This window comes from Natrix helvetica (assembly GCF_964273705.1).
Source record: "Natrix helvetica genome assembly, chromosome: Z".
In the NCBI taxonomy this organism is placed as follows: domain Eukaryota; kingdom Metazoa; phylum Chordata; class Lepidosauria; order Squamata; family Natricidae; genus Natrix; species Natrix helvetica.
In genome coordinates, this window is record NC_138554.1 from 71,585,877 (window position 1) to 71,603,804 (window position 17,928).

A 17,928-nucleotide genomic window follows, 5' to 3' on the forward strand; every position below is an offset into this window, starting at 1 on the left:
ATTTATTTAGATTGATATGCTGTACCTCCTTTCTAAGAGGCAAATTTAAGTTTGCTGTATTATAAAAAAGTACTAGAATAAGTAATTATCATTGGAAATTTTCAGTGTTTGCAGAGCACTCTGGCAAAAACACACTTACTTATAAATGAATATGACATGAATATGACAATGAGCACCCCCAAAACAATGTTTGTATTCCATATGGAATTTCTTTATTCATCTACACTTCCTTCCTTCTCAATGTATTAAAATTAAATTAAAATTAAAAATGAAAGACAGTTAAAAAGCTGGCAAAAAAGGTATATATTTTACCATCCATCTACTCACTGGTAAAATTCTGTTCTGGAAAAGCAACCTACTGTCCATGAGATTTTGTTACCTGAAATGGAATAGGGATGTAGGGCACTTTATAATACTGTCTTTTATTGCCTTACAAACTCCAAAGCCAGAGAATGATTATGTATACACAAATACTGAGTGTCCTAAAATATACAGCTGAAATATAATAAAATAATTTATATTTTTGCACAGATTGGCAAGCAATGTACAACAAAATAGAGCACATGCTGTTCACAAAGTTCCAAAATGTTCAATGAAGTTCAATGAATTTTAGCTACAATGACCTCGTCCTTCCCATTTTATGAGAAGGTTTTACCCACAATTGCCATTATAAGAACTAAATGTTATTTAAAACAGCTGCTATGTTTTTTTCCAAATTTCCTGTCTTGTTAAATCACAGCAGTATCTGGTTTGGTGAAATCCACCCAACATTGTCTCCTAGTTAACTTATAAAGAAATAAACCATCTCCATATGCTTTAGTCAATGTTTGTTTTTCCATCAGCCGCCTATAATGAGAGGTAGGTAATCTTTGCACAAGGAAAATAAGAGTGTATGTATTTAGCTACAGTGCAACAGCATAACTGGCTCTATTGTAAGATGAAGAGGATCGAGGGCAAACTCTTTCTCAAAGGAAAACAATTTGCCTTTTTTTTAAAAAGCCAAAGTGACACATGACACACAGCAATATATTTTCTTCAATATAGTGCTTGTTAATGCCATGCCTTTTATTCACACTTAAGATTTCAATTTATTTGATCAAACAGTGAATTTTTTTGTTTTTATATCTTGAAGAGAGTTTATGAACCAAAGGAATGAGTGATTATTATACAATAGTATTTTAAGCTTGCCCAGCATGGTAGTTGAATGCTAAGACTCTTTATTTCAGGTGTTTTATAAGTGACATCATTTTAGCTTAGATTAATTACTAGGTATTTGAAAGACTGCATGAAGAACAGGTAGTTGAAGGAGCTAATAGGCTTAAGTGTACCATCTGTTATGTATATCAAAGTAGAAAACATACACATATCCTATTACAATTATCACAATAAAAAGAATATTTCCCAAACCAAGTCCAAATTTCAAACTATGCCACAGTGGGTTGTTGTTTTGTTTGTTTGCTATTTAACTGTTGGTTTCAAATTGCCACTTGAAAATAGAACCAAACATATTTTGCCTCAGGTTGGATTTTTTGTTGTTGCTGCTGCTGTTGTTACAATCAGTAAAGCAGACTCTTCAACTTAATGGTTCCAAATATTTAACTTCAATTCCAAAAAGTCCTTGTCAACATTGCCAACCTTAATTTTTTTTCTCATAATTTTCTAATAAACTCCATCTTCAGTCTAGTTGTGTGCTAAATTGCTTAGGGAATTGTTAATTTTGACCTGACTATCTTTAAAGTTTTGAATCAAAACATCTCTAAATTCTTTCATGCAGTTTTCATCAGAGCTGTATATAAAGACCATCTTACTTAAATCAGCAGTATAGAAATCTGCTTTAACTGTCTTCTTTTTGACAGCACAGGTCATCCTGGTTCATCCTCAATTCTCAAGTATTATGAAAAACAGAACTCAGGCTTCCCATTTTCTGACATGGGAAAATATTAATTTATAAATGGACCTGTTATCAAAAAATATAAAAATGCAAGAAAGATAAACCATTATTAGGGAATGAATCTGCCAACTTTTAAAAAACTGATTTTCAAATTATTCCTTTTTAGTTTTTATTATCAAGGTGTTTATTAAACTTTTAACAGAACAGAATAATGCAAATACAAAACACAAAAGAAACAAGTAATTAAATTTTGTATAAAAGAATACAGGGTTTTCAAACTATTTAGTCTGATTTTAATAATTGTTTGCTTTGATTACTTTTACAGTATTTGCAATTGGTTTTTTCCAGCTCACACTACAAGACACTCTGACAACCACTGTCCTTTTTAACAGTGACTCTACTTAATAGACTAACAGACATCTGTCCATATTCATGAGCACAGTCAAAATGGGATTGGGAAAATAAAGTTTGCAAAGGCATTAAAGGGGAAGAAGACATATATACAAAATGATATTGCTTGCAATTATTCACTTATTCATTATTAGTCAGTGAAAAAGAACAGAAGTTAGTAATAATAAATAATTTGTAGAGCAATAAATTAACCCATCAAAGAGTATAAGTGAAAAAATAATGTCTAGAATCAAAATAGAACATCAACATACATTGTGGACAAAAGAAAGACAGAGGATGGTTGAGACTGAAAAGGGTAGGAAAGAATGCTAAAAAGGAATTATCTCTTCTAGGGCTATTTTCTCCATCAACTTCATCTACCAAAACCATCTTGCATTGCTGAATTGGTCCAAAATGTTCAATCTAGGTAGGGGTGTCAAACTCGTGTCATCACTAAAAAACTTAAAATTAATTAAAATTGGGGAACAGAAGAAATAAGCGGCGGAATTACATTTGGAATGGTTTTGGACAGAGGGTTATCTTACTTTTTAAACGCTATCTTCACGGATGGAATTTATGCAAGCCTTTTAAAACGAATGGATTAAGTTTTCTTATATTTTTTTTTCTTTTACTATTCTTTGTAATCTATGGAGTAAAGTTCTTCTCTTTCATTACTGTGGATGTTTTTCTAACTCATTTAAGAATCAGACTTTTTAAAATTTGAAGTACAAAAAAGATACAAAAAGAAATAAAGAAAATTGCAACATTGCAACAATAACACCGCTACTCAGAGGCTGGAGGTTTGTGTATTGGAAACAAAACACTTATTTTTTTTCACTGATTATCCTGGATTGGCGCTTCAAGGTCTCACTGCTTGTTTATAGAGAGTGATCAGAAGAAAAGCACACATATGTTCCTTTGAAGTATATTTTTAACCAGAGAAAGATGAAAATGAAATGTTATTGTGAATCTATGCTTAATCCTGTTAAACCTTCTAAACTAGAGCAGCAGTGTTTGTTAGCTGGAGATAATGGCACAATTTCAACAGCAGAAAGAAGTTTTTAGTCTGCAAAAGATATTCTCAGAAATACAAAAATTATCAAACACACGTAAGAGGATAGAGAAGAAGTTGGAAGACTTAGTGCATCTAACAGCAAAATATGATGAAAAAGTTGAAGATGATTATCAAATGAAAAAGGTGGCGGTTAAAATTGAAGAGGAAAATGAATATAAAGAAATTAAAATTGCTGATATTTATGGTGATTGGTTTGTCTCTGAAAACGGAAAGAGTGGAATACTGAAAGAGGAATTAAATGGAGGGGAAATCTACCCCAGATGGCAAAATACAAAAGAAGAGAAAACAAAAGAATTTATGGATTTAAAGAGATAAATTTTATTAGCAATATCATTGATAACACTACCAACAATCAAAATAAGCTAATTGAGGAAACAGAAGAAGGGCATCAAAATTACATGAGAAATTTTATAAGCAAAGAGTTGCTAAGAGGAGTCCATACAAAGTTGATTAAGAAGATGATTAGAGGACTGACACCACAAATGGCAGAAGATATGAGACTGTTTTGCTACTGGAAAGATACAGGTTGATAGATAGAAGAGTATAATTTAAAATTAGTTAAACTTAGTGAAATTTAGTGACAATAGATATAGTTAAATAAATAATTGATAATGATAATAATATATACAATATGTAGTGTTATGGTAAGTAATTATTGGATATGAATATTGAATGGTACCAATGAAAGGAAGATTAGAAATCCTTTTGGATTATATATAAAGGTTAATAAAAAAGAATTAAGTTAGATTCAGTTAAATCTTTATTATTAGGGGGGGGAATGATATGATACAGGATATAGTCAAATAAAGGAGGAATAATGATAACAACGTATATATATATATATATATATATATATATATATATATATATATATATATATATATATATATATATATATATATATATATATATATATATATATATATATGTATGTATGTGTACAACATAAGGAAATGGGATATAAATTGTAAACAGTGATTTGGAAAGAAGGCTTAGAAAACTTTGTTATTAAATATTATGGATGTTTAACTAGAATAGGACATAAGGATCCAGTGTTATTGGAGGATTTTAGAAATAGTAAATGAAATGCCAGTATATGGTTATGTATTAAATCTTGGTATATTTTGTGATGAAGGACGTTTAAATAATTATATTCAAATGAAAATGGAGGTATGATGATGATAACATGTATAAATATCTGAGTTAAAATACTTAATATGAATTATGTTTGTTGACTGTGAAGAGATGCACGTAAGCCCTTTTATAATCAACTGATACACTTTCTACAGTATGTAAAGAAGGATGAGTTGTGTTTGTTTTGAAAAATAAAAAAAGTTTTATTTAAAAAAAACTCGTGTCATCACAGCGGTGTCACATGACATATCGGGAAGTTTTTTCCTCCTTTGCTAACCCGGGCCTGGCCTGGCCAGCACATGGCACATCTGACCCATGGGCCACACATTTGACAGCCCTGATCTATAGCATATGCAGGTGACCATTTGACTTTGTCAAGAAAATAGTGTCTACACTCAGAGACGATTGGTACACACACATACCTTATATTTCTTGGCTTCACACACTATTCTGAACCTAAAGTATTTACTAAAACATAATTCATATGTTTATATAAATGCTACACACAAATAAATCATTTTATAGCTTAAAATAATATATTTAGGCTAAAACATTGTGCCAAACCACAAACTGCCCAATGCATCTTAGCTTAACAGTGTATTATATGAAATAATTATATAAACATTGAAGTTTTGTGTCCTACTTTTAAGGTTGGAAAGAAATGGCCAAACATCTGTTGACTGAAAGTAAGAAGAAAAGAGCTTAGGATTTAAACATTGAGCTTACATATAAATAGGCGTTGATTCTTATGTGCTGCTGTACACAAATCTTTAACATAGATAGTTTCTATCTAAAATAGCTAAGTAGCATGTTGAGCTTATTAAGCTTCAGCTACTAAGAACTAAATGTGATATTGAATATCTTGGAAGCAGTGATTTATTTAATGGTGGTTGTGTGAAATTTGATAATGGCAGGCAGAAAGTTATTTGGGGATGTCAACAGCCAAACTGTTTCATACTATTGGAATACGGTTTTCTTTTCAGTCAATTGTGTAAAGTTATACCAGACTTTTTTCTTTAACTAGCTGATAGCCCAGCATTGCCTGGGTATTTATAGACGTTGAAGAATTTGTCTGACAGGGAATCATTGAGAGGGGACTTTCTTCCCCCTACTCCCATGCCCATCATCCCTGCCTGCTCTTTTCCCCCTCCCATGCACTCCTCTTTCCCGCCCTGTGTACGATCCTGGCACTTTGCCCCAAATCCATCAGGCACTTCCTCATTGGTCCACTGGAGGGCAAACATCACAACTGGCTTTCCAGAGGAAGCTGCGAAGGAATTGACATTACAAACAATTTCTCTAGGACACCATACTCGCTCTCCTTAACAGCCCAAGCTCTCCCTTCTCCATCCCATGACATCACAAACAATTGCCACTGTAGGATGCCGCACTCGCTCTCCTTAACAGGCCAGGTGTTGCAGAGTTATGCTGGAACACACACAGAGGGACAAATACACATACCCACATACAACAGGGGTCTCTCCCCCCCCCCCCCCAGTATTTGTTTCCAGTGGGTAAGTCATCTGTGTACCAAGTCTGGTTGAAATTGCTCGAGATGCTCCAGATTTATGCTGCAACATACATACATACAGCCTTTTTTATATAGCGAGAAGAGAAAAGAAGAGAAGAGAACAAGGAAGGTAGAAAAAGATGAAGAAGATGAAGTAGAAGAAGAAGAAAGGAAGAAAGAAGAAAAGAAAGAAAGAAGAAAAGAAAGGAAGAAAGAAGAAAAGAAGATAGGATAGAAGAAAAAGAAAGAAAAATAAGAAGATAGAAGAAGAAAGAAAGAAGAAAAAGAAGATAGAAGAAGAAAAAAGAAAGAAGAAAGAATGGTGTTTTCCATGTGGGTCAAGCATGAAACAAGTTGAAAGGAATTCTGGAAATTGCAAAACAAAGATAATAGAAAAATGCCAAGCTGTACATGATTATTTTACTTTTCTTTTGGTGATTGAAGTGGCTATTTCATATTTCTTTGATGTAGGTTTCATTGTGGTTTATGGGTTTTTTTCTTGTGTGATTACTGCAACTAATGAAAATGTATAAAAAACCACAACACCTGGCCAAAGTCGTCCTCCTTTTCCATCTCTTGTGTCATCTCTAAATATGTGGAATTAATCTATGCTATCTCAAAGGTCTAATTAATCACTGATAAAAAATTATTAAATTTAAGAACCAAATCTCTTCAATTTTCAAAGACTAAAATATACTTCAAAGTACTATTTTAACATATTAAGAAAAACAATGTAAAAAGGAAGGAGAGCAAGAGCAAGAGTTAAGCTAACTTTTGGCTATGAAAAACAAATTGTCCGCTGGAGCTCCAGCATAGGCTTTCTGTTTGATGCACGCTTGCTGCCATAGTAACAGGGCTGCCATAGTAACGGGGAGGGGGGCATGGCATTGGGGTTAGGGAAGTGAGCTGGTATAATGAAGGCCTATGTGAACTAAAAGGGAGGTTTGCTCTCAAGAATTACTGTGCTGCTGAATAAAATTGTTTACACCCAGTCAAGATCAACTGTCCTAGAATTCCAGATGGATGAAAGCACCTGAAGGTGTGCTCCACATGACACTATGCTAGATGTGGATTGAACATTCAGCCTGGGTGCCTGGGGGGAGGGATTTGGGGAAACTTTCAATATGTAACTGCTTTATATTGAGCTACTGAGGAACGAGTGGAGCTAGTTCAATGTTAAGTATTTATTTAACATCAACAAGACAACTAACAGCTTAGAACAACGCTTTTCCTATCTGACAGCTATTTATACCCCAAGCTGTCAGACAGGTAACCAATCGGGTGCCTGTGCTTTTCCCGCTAGCCAGCAGGTGCATCAAAGCCAATAGAAATCATTTACAGCTTGATTGTACCCATGAGGACTTAACATTCCTTTCCCCCAGATTGCACAGGCGTAATCCTGTAAGTAAGTGGGCCTACTGAGTGTCTCAGTTCCTGGACGGGAGCCGAAGGAGTAGGTAGTCCTGGTTCCTCCTATGTTGGAAGATGGTCGTCAACAGTGACTGGAGATTCCACTCCTGGCTGCCTTTCGGAAAGAGCAGATAAGCTGGCCAACGAGAACGCATCGGGCCGTGGATGGGAGGTTTCTGCTGGAAGTGAGAAGTCCTGCTGGGAGGCGGCATTAAAGGCTTGATTGGTCTGTTTTTGAGATGGAAACTCAACTTCAGGTCTGGCTTGCAGGGTGCAGTGCTGCAGTTGATCTACATGGTGCTGCCATTGTCGTCCATCATCTAATCGGACACTGTAAGAATAGGGCCCGGTTACTTGAATAATTATTCCAGGCACCAATTTGGGGTCATCGATGCAGTTATGGGAATAGACGCTATCACCTGGCAGAAAACCTCTAGTATGACCAGACTCTGTTTGTAGGGATTCAGTTTCATATGTGGGGTGTAAGCGGTCTAGTATAATTCGCAAGTGCCGCGCCATGAATAATTCTGCAGGACTTTTGCCTGACGCTGGACAAGGAGTTGAGTGTTGTATTGTTAGGTAACTTGTGATTTTATCTGTCCAGTTACCAGGGCCCATTCGGTGCAAAGCCTGCTTGACCAAGCGAACCACTCGCTCGGCTGGGCCATTACTAGCGGGGTGGTAGGGAGCCACAAGAACATGTCTAATACCTAGTTTAGTCAGGAATGCCTGGAACAAGGCCGACGTCAGTTGTGGTCCATTATCGGACACTAAGGGGTCTGGTAACCCATGGGTAGTGAAAAGGCGCTGCAAGGTTGTCTCTGAAGTGGTGGAATACATGGGTGTTAATTCCACCCATCTTGAACAGGCATCTACGACAACCAAAATGGTCTAACCTTGGACCAGGCCCACGAAATCCATGTGGATATGAGCCATGGTCAATGAGGTAATTCCCATTCCCGGGTTGGTGCGGCGGGCAGAGCAGGGTGTGACAGCTGCCAACCCACTCAGCAATTGCATCATCAAGTTTGGGCCACCAGATATAGCTGCGGGCTACAGCTTTCATCCGCACCATGCATGGATGGCCTTATAGAGGTAATTAGGACTGTATGATGGAGCGAGGATGGTACTACCACCCTCCTCCCCCATAATAAGCAATTCTTTAGTTCTGAGAGTTCCAATCACCATTGGAAATATGGCAGGAACTCATTGGCTATTCTTTCTTGGGGCCACCCCCGGAGGATCCAATCTAATACTTTGGACAGTAAGGGGTCTTGTCTAGTAGGCTATATCTGTGGTCATTAGGGGCATCTTGAGGTCCTCTATCAAGAGCACTGAAGAGGCCGGGGCCGGATCTTGACCCAGAAGAGGCAGGGGACAGCGGCTTAATGTGTCCGCATGCCCCATGTTCTTACCAGGATGGTATTCTAAACAATAAGAATATGCTGCCAAGAAGACAGTCCACCATGACATGTATGGTGACAGAATTGCTGGTGTTTGGCTGTCCCCAGCTATTAGCCCTAAGAGTGATTTATGGTGAGTGAGGAGCAAGAATAGGCGGCTGTATAGGTAGTTATGGAATCTCTTGATTCTTGCTATGGCCGCCAAAGCTTCCTTATCCAACTGGCTGTAATTTCTTTCAGCCTGGGTAAGGTCCTAAAGAAATATGCAATAGGTGCCCATTAGGGCATTGATGGCTCAACACTGCCCCGATACCATAAGGCGAAGCATCACAAGTAATATGAGTGGTAAAGTCTCGCTGTACTGCATAAGTACAGCAGATGACGTAAGCAGGGATTTGACAGCGGTGAACGCATGTGCTTCATGGCTGTCCCACTTTCAGGCTGCCAAGCAGCCTGTGCAAAGGCTCCAAGATGGATGCCTTGCGGGGTATGAACATGGCATAAAAATTTAATAGTCCTAGGAAAGCTTGTAGCTCTGCCCTATTGGTTGGGGTAGGGGCTTTCTTAATGGCATCAACTTTGGACTAGGTAGGATGGATCCCTCGGGTGTCAATTCAATACCTGAGGAACTTCACCGATTCCACTCCAATAGAATATTTAGATTTTTTCAATTTGAATCCTGCAGTGCAAAACCGCTGCAGGATGCTTCTCAATTTGTTCATTAGCTCCAGATAACTGTTAGCTGCAATCAAAACTTCTTTGAAGTAGGGTGTCACCCCAGGCATCCCTTGGAGCAATTGCTCCATTACGTTTTGAAAGATGCCTGGTGTCACGCCAACTCCAAACCAAAGCGGGCAGCACCAGAAAGCCTCACGACGAGTTACAATCATTTGGGCATCGGCCATCACATCATCAACAGCTAGCTGTTGATAAGCTTGAGCCAAATCAAGCTTGACAAACAGTTTACCTCATCCCAATGAGTGCAGCAAATGCTGCACCACTGGAACAGGGTAGGGATTAGCTTGGAGGGCTTTATTTATTGTCGATTTATAGTCGGCACAGATCCTAATGGATCCATCTGACTTAAGAGGAATCACTATGAGGGTCTCCCACTTTGCATAGTCCATGAGCTCAAAAATGCCCCGGGCCAGCAATTTATCGATTTCAGAGTCAACCTTAGCCCATAGGGCAAAAGAAACTTTATGAGCGTTTAGACAAATGGGGGTAATTTTTGGGTTTACATTGAAAGATATGGAAGAGCCGGTATATTTACCAAGTGTGTCACTAAACATGGCCTCTAACTCCCTGGCTAGGGTGGCGTAATCCTTGGCTGGCATTGTGGTGTCAACTTCTGCAATGGAAAGACCTAAGGAATCAAACCAATCTAGCCCCAACAGTGTAGCAAGAGAGTTGGCACCACAATAAGTGGCAGGGGCCCTTTAAAGGAGCCGTATTCTATTTGAAAAACCCCACACCTTATTATTTGAATTTTGTTGCCCTGTTAGTCCTGCAGACTGCAATGATATGAGTTCAAATTTTGGCAGTTAACAGTAGGTATAAAACACTTGAGGATACTCTATGATATAATGGACCGAGCGAACCCGGTGAGTCCCTTCAAGCAAAACAGTGAGGCATTTTTTTTAATGTCCTGGTTTCCTTTCAGAAGCCGAACTGATGGCCCCGTCATCGGAAACTCCTCCGTGGTTGATAACATGATGGTCCTCATGGGGTCCGCTTGCTTGCCTGTCAGCCGGCTGATTGAAAGATCATGGTTCTGTCATCTCTGAGGTGGGGAGTGTGGCACAGCACACATAAGCTAGGTGGCCGGTCTTCCCACAATGCCTACAGGTGGCTATCTTGAACTTGCAGGTGGACTGCATGTGGTTACCAGCACAGCTCAAACAGCCAGACCGAGGGAATTTTGGCAGCACCTTCCAGCGGTTCCCTGCATAGGCCTTGAGGCGACTAATGTCATTGTCTTCAACTGCTGAAGACTCACTGTCATCATGTTGCTGGTGCACTGCTGCCAAGGATGAGGTTTAGCTGTGGGCCGCCTGGTACCTCTGAATTCTGTCAGATTGCTCTGTGCTAGCCTCATCCATGGCAATTTGAAATGTCAGCTTAGAGCGAGCTAACAAATGGTGTTGGAGTCACCTCTTTGACTCCACAAACTAATTGTTCTAGCAGAGCCTCATCAAGGTTCTGAAATTCACAATGTATGGTCAAATTCCTCAGAGGAGCCATGTACTGGCTAACCATTTCGCCTTCATCCTGTGTACACTTGCGGAAAACATGCCGATGGGGTATGTGAGACAGGGCCGGAGCATAATGGGCTTTTAGCTTGTTGAGTAGAACTTCCTATGGTACTGCTTGAACAGGAACTGGAGCAGCTAGAGCCCGGGCTGTGGAGAACATCTCCAGGCCACATGAGCTTAGGAAATAGCCTTTCTTCCTTTCAGTGGATATTCCTGTGAAATAGTTAGCATTCAGGAAACATTTAAATCTCTGGTTTTTTAATGTTTTTTAATTTTTTAATTTTTATAAATTGTACAGGGGTTGTTTAATTGGATTTTTACCTATGTGTATGATTGTTGGTATGTTTGTAATTTTTTTCTGTACACCGCCCCGAGTCCCTCCGGGGAGAGGGGGCGGTCTAGAAATTTAATAAATTATTATTATTATTAAGAAAGGCTTCCCAAGATTCCTTGTCCAACATAAAAGTGGCAAAACTGGGAATCGCCGCCATAGTATTTAAAGGTTGTAATATGAGGCAAATTTTCCTCAGTATCGCTCAACTTCACTGGGTGGGTGTTTAGAGCCCCGATCTCACCTTTGTTGCCAGTGCTTTATTTGAGCTACTGAGGAACGAGCAGAGGCTAGTTCAATGTTAAATATTTATTTAACATCAACAAGAAAACCAACAGCTTAGAACAACACTTTTCCTGTCTGACAACTATTTATACCCCAAGCTGTAAGACAGATAAACAATTGGGTGCCTGCACTTGTCTCGCCAGCCAGCAGGTACTTCGGAGCCAACAGAAATCGTTTCCAGCTTACTTGAAGCTGCAAGGTCGCGAGGACTTAACAATAACTTTCACACCTTTTGGATCAGATCTTGCTCTCCTTTCACTACTATCATTTCAAATTCAGTAAAAGTACCTCTTCTCTTCAGTTCTTTTCAGGATCCCTTTGGTAGCTGAGGTTTTAGAATGGAATTTTAGTTGGAAGCATGTGGGGATCAGGCTTTTGTCTCGGCAGTTGAATATGAATGTGAGGTCACAAATGATTGATTGGTGCTGGCTGTGTGTACATTGTTGTTTCGTGTTGTAATGGCCTGGGTGGTGAGTGGGGCTCATTTGTTGACTAGGGCTGGTTTCCAGATGTCTGGTAGGTGGTAGGTATCCGTCACGTTTATTCATATTGTGGGGGTGTTTCTCTATTTCGATAGCTTCCATAATTATTCTTATATTCTCTTGTTGAAGTGTTCTGTTTTGGAGATTAACCTGGTTCCTTCAAAATTAATTTCATGTCCTGTAGCTTTAAGATCCTGTAGCTTTAAGGTGCAACTGCCAAGACAAAAGCCTGATCTCCACATGCTTCCAACTAAAATTCCATTCTAAAACCTTAGCCACCAAAAGGCTCCTGAAAAGAACTGAATTAGCCCTAATCAGAAATGAACTCCACAGGAAAAGATTCCTACTAGATCAAACCAACCGAGACCTACTCACTCTTCACCTCAAACTCAGCAACAAAACCCACCCAGCACTCTGGGACAAATCCAAACAACTAGCCCTCTGGAGAGCCGAAACAGAAACCTCCTACAAGACAGACAAACACACCAACAAACTCCACAGACTAGAAAACAACAGAAGCCCAACCCCCCTCCACAGCAACTCATGAAACAAACAGTACACAACATATCAGACAGAGCCCTCACCACAGCTGAAACCAATATCATTTCTAGAGGATTCAACTTTGCAGTTGCCTCTAAACACATCCCCACTGAAGAAATCATATGCGGAGTTGAAGCTACACTCACCAAAATCAACCCAGATGAAACCAATAAAATCAGACTTGCAGTCACCAACATCCTTTTCTCCAGTAATCCACCCTGAAGCAACTTACAACAACAAGAAGAAAAAGCACTCACCAACCTGAGGAAAGACAACAACATAATCATTCTCCCAGCAGACAAGGTAATGCCACAGTGGTGATGAACATGTCTGACTACCAAGCCAAACAATCCAACTTATTCCAAGATCCCACTTACAAACCTCTAAACACAGACCCCACCACCTACCTGGAAAAAACCACCAAATCCAAAATAAAAGACTCTCCCATCAGTGAAGAGATCCAGCAAAGAATCATCCCCAGAGAGAAATCTTCCAGATGCCCCAAACTCTATGGCTTCCCCAAGATACACAAAGAAGGAACACCACTCAGACCCATAGTCAGCTCCATAGGCTCACCTCTACAGAATCTTGCCAAATTCTTTGCCAAACAACTCCAACCCTACACAGAATCCATCACCTCACATGTACAAAACTCACTCCACTTCATAGAAACAATAAAGAAACAAAACCTACAACCCTACAAATGATAAAGTCATTTTGGTTGGAAACATCCAATATTGCTTCCCGAGTTCATTTTGGTTGGAAACATCCAATATTGCTTCCCAAGTTCATTTTGGTTGGAAACATCCATAGTTACATTTTAGACTTTGAATAACATGCAAAGCAGCTGCTGCAAAAATTGCAGCCTTTTTATGTTGGGGATGGGCAGAAACTAGTACTGGGCAATATACATGGGTGCATGAGTGAGAAAGATTCTTATTTTAATCTATAGGAAACAATATCTGTGCTTGTAACCGAGGATGGCATGTGTACTGCACATGAGCTAGTCTATTCACACAGCCAGTGAAAAGAATTGTGGAATCAGCAAAGGTTGTAAAAGATGTCCCATGACAGTATGGGAATAATCAGAGGGAGAGAAGCAGCATTCTTTTTTCCATAGCTACATTCCACATTTCCCATCTGTATGGGGCAGCTGCCATACAGATGTGCCCTGACACTGAAACAGGTGGTTTAGAATTAGCAAAACCAGCTAACTTGGTAACGTCTCAGAAATAATCCAAATTAAAAACAAGGAGATGCTATTTTTCAACCAAATATTTCACTATTTCAACTGTGCACTTCTTTCTGGAGTGTGGTGTAGTTGTCCTCTTTGGAAGAAAAGAGAGGAGGGACTGAACTGGACTTCTGGGAGAGGAAGAAACGTTTCCTTTATTACAAAAAATGTTAAAATTATTTTTTATGGCAAAGTAAAGTTGGATAAGTGTTACTAAACCTGGCTGCCTGCCACAGGGTGGAGTTTTGTTTTGGTATCCTTTTAGAGTCTGCAGGTGTTTGGCACATAGAGGGAAACAAGGACAGCTGTGATAGTTCAGAGCTGCTATTCCCCTCCCAATATTTCTCAGAAGTGATGCAGTGTGATGATGTCTTATACCTGGTATCTTCTACTTGTGTGGCATGGCTAACTACAGAAAATCTTTGCATTTTACACTATATAAAGGGAAATAAAAAGCTCTTGCAATAGTCAGCTGGAAATGGCTGTCCAAAAATATTGTACATATTGCATATTGTTGTGATAGCTGCATCAGGAACTACATCCTGTCAATTTAGCATGGACCGTTTTTTAAATTAGTTTTCCATGGGCTCTTCCAAAATACTTGTATTTGTTGAGTATAAATTCATATGTAAGAAAACATGTTTTGAAGTTTAAGATATTCTACATTGCTTGCTTGTTGTCTTCTTACAAGAAGAGGAAAGAAAGAAGAACAGGGCCTATTTAAACCACATTAAAAAGAAAATACATCACAATTTGATTGTGCTCCCAAATTCTGAATTCTATAACAAATTCTTTTGAATAGGTAGACCAGAGTCACCCTATAGAGGAGAAGGATAGCATTAAAGTTTAATAAATAAATAATATCAGCAGATGTATCAGCAGATGTTGGAAAACTGCAAACAGGCTGGAAGAAGGAATCAAGTGTGAACTTAACTGGAGTCATTGTGCAGCTGCAAGTGGCATATGCTTGACCTTCCTCAAGTTCCAGGAAGCCTTATCTGGTCATTCCTAAAGGAAGTCAAGCAATCTGCTGAGATTCTTATAATTAGGTAGCAGACAAGCAACTGACTTTAACTATACATGCCTGGTTGCTTCAGTCTGATGGCAAGTGAATGTTTAAACTAGTCTTTTCTAACCCCATACTTTCCAGATGTGTTTGGATTACAATAATCTCTAGGTATGCTGGCAGGGGATTCTGGAAGTTATAGTACCTACACATCTGCAAAACAGCAGGTGAGCAAGTCTGATTTAAAGATTGTTGAGAATTATTTTAATGCTGTACATAAACCTTGGACTGATTAAAGGCCTGTTTAAAAAACAAAGTTTAAAATGTAAAATGGTTAATTGCCCTGATTTTATATCTTCATTATTTCTTTTCGCAACTGAGGATTACATTCATTCATTAAAACATTCAAATCTATCATTCCTTTTTTCTGTTTTACTTCAGTTTGGTACAACTTGCAAAACTGTTTCAAAAAGTTTTCTAAAACTATGGAACAGATCTTGAAAATGCACATCCTTTAAAAGAAAGAAAAAATCCAATCTACCAACAATGTCTATGCTATGACAATCCAATATAATCTGATAAAAACCAGGATGGATGTAGCAGTGACGTGCGGTCAGTAGAGGCAGGGGAGGCAGGGCCTCACCTCTCTTCATGGAATAATAGTATATAATATTATATACTATATATAATATTATATACATCCGTCCGGCCGCGCCCGGGAGACGCGGAGGGAGCAATGTTGTCGGCGCCTCCGGATGACGAACCAGTCGCTTGCTTTCGTCATCGGGAGGCCGACAACATTTCTGCCTCCACGTCTCCCGGGCGCCGAAGCAGTCCGGCGAGCGAGCGAGCGAGGCAGCGAGATCTTCGGTCACTCGTCCACCGGACTGCTTCCGCATCTCCCGGGCGCAGATGGACGAAGGTAGCCAGAATGGCGCCAAAGCAGTCCGGCGAGCGAGCGAGCGAGGCAGCGAGATCTTCGGTCACTCGTCCACCGGACTGTCTTGGCGCCATTCTGGCTACCTTCGTCCATCCGCGCCCGGGAGATGCGGAAGCAGTCCGGTGGACGAGTGACCGAAGATCTCGCTGCCTCGCTCGCTCGCTCGCCGGACTGCTTCGGCGCCATTCTGGCTACCTTCGTCCATCCGCGCCCGGGAGATGCGGAAGCAGTCCGGTGGACGAGTGACCGAAGATCTCGCTGCCTCGCTCGCTTGCTCGCCGGACTGCTTCGGCGCCATTCTGTCTACCTTCGTCCATCCGCGCCCGGGAGATGCGGAAGCAGTCCGGTGGACGAGTGACCGAAGATCTCGCTGCCTCGCTCGCTCGCTCGCCGGACTGCTTCGGCGCCATTCTGGCTACCTTCGTCCATCCGCGCCCGGGAGACATGGAGGCAGAAATGTTATCGGCCTCCCGATGACGAAAGCAAGCGACTGGTTCGTCATCTGGAGGCGCCGACAACATTTCTCCCTCCGCGTCTCCCGGGCGCGGATGGACGAAGGGAGCCAGAATGGCGCCGAAGCAGTCCGGCGAGCGAGCGAGCGAGGCAGCGAGCGAGGCAGCGAGATCTTCGGTCACTCGTCCACCGGACTGCTTTTGCATCTCCCGGGTGCGGATGGACGAAGGTAGCCAGAATGGCGCCGAAGCAGTCCGGCGAGCGAGCGAGGCAGCGAGCGAGGCAGCGAGATCTTCGGTCACTCGTCCACCGGACTGCTTTTGCATCTCCCGGGTGCGGATGGACGAAGGTAGCCAGAATGGCGCCGAAGCAGTCCGGCGAGCGAGCGAGCGACGCAGCCTGATCTTCGGTTGTTTCCAGAGCCGGAGCGGGATGGAGCAGCCATCGCCTTGGAAGTGAGTCGCGCGGACGGAGCTTTGGGGCTGAGGAGAGAGGCAGGGACGGAGGGAGTGGGGGGAGAGGAGCCGCCCCCCTCACCCCCCAGGCAATGGGGAAAGCTTTCCCGAAATGGGGGGGTGTCGCGGGAAATAAAAAGGGCGCGCGCTGGGGGGGGGCGAAGGAGGCTTTGGCGTGCCTTAGAGGCGGGCGGGCAAGCAATGAAAGGAGCAGCGAGGGTGGGCGGTGGCTGCAGGCGGCAAGGCTTGAGCGGGGTGAAAGGGACTGGTGCCGGTGGAGGAAGTAATGCTACGCCGCGGTCCCCTTAATGTTCACTCAGGAAGGCGGAGAATGAGACCACGTGGTCTGCACACGTGGTCTGCACACGTGGTCTGCACACGTGGTCCCATTCCCCGCCTTCCTGATGACGTCACCAGCCTCCCCAGCCATAACCCTCACCGCACGTCACTGGGATGTAGTATATATGCGTGTATGCCTGGGTGTATGTGTATGTATAGTACTACATTCGTTTATGATGGAGGTTGGATACTGAATGGAAAATAAGGCCTACACTAAATATTCTCCCACCCATTAATGAAATTCCAGGAGAGAATTCATCTTCTTCAAGGAGAAAAACATAAATCTACTTTCTTTTTGTTCAGCTTTCCATCTGTAAGATGAAATGGTATCTGCTTTCATGTGCTAGTATAATTAGAGCCAATTCTCTGGTTCTTTGGAATTTTTTTTATTTTTTAAATATCCTTTGCATATATGGTACACAAACACAATTTAAAGCTAACATGTTTACTACTACAAAGTCCTTTTTCCCTGTAAAATTTTATCAGGTAAGAAATAATGTTATAAAGATGTAAGTAACATTATGTCCTTTGTTATTCTCTCATTATATTCTTGTCTATCTCATATTCACAAGATTATACTGTAGAAAGTATTGCTTTTAAAAAATAAACAGAGACTTTTACTTCTCTTCAAGCTTTTAAAGAAAAAAACTAAAACAAATAAAATATTGTTCTTAGATTTAAATATCCTATTTCTGATAGTAAACTTAGTTTCAAAAACAAGACAGAAATGAAACAAGGAGACAAACATTTCAAGAGTTGCAGGGAAGAGTCCTAGTAACTTAGAACTGAACTAAA

At 40.6% G+C, this 17,928-nt stretch overlaps 1 protein-coding gene across 4 annotated transcripts in view; it reads right to left on the minus strand.

Moving 5' to 3' along the window:
* Window positions 1-17,928, minus strand: part of SUGCT (succinyl-CoA:glutarate-CoA transferase) — a 337,147-nt gene that overhangs the window by 127,971 nt on the left and 191,248 nt on the right. Inside the window, exon 13 of one of the 4 annotated variants that reach the window (XM_081932607.1) lies at window positions 7,301-7,741. The exons of the other annotated variants lie outside the window; for them this stretch is intronic. Coding sequence (XP_081788733.1) covers window positions 7,727-7,741 — 15 coding nt within the window. The 3' untranslated portion in view covers window positions 7,301-7,726. Of the gene's footprint in view, window positions 1-7,300; window positions 7,742-17,928 lie in introns of those variants that run through there. 4 annotated transcript variants of the gene reach the window in all.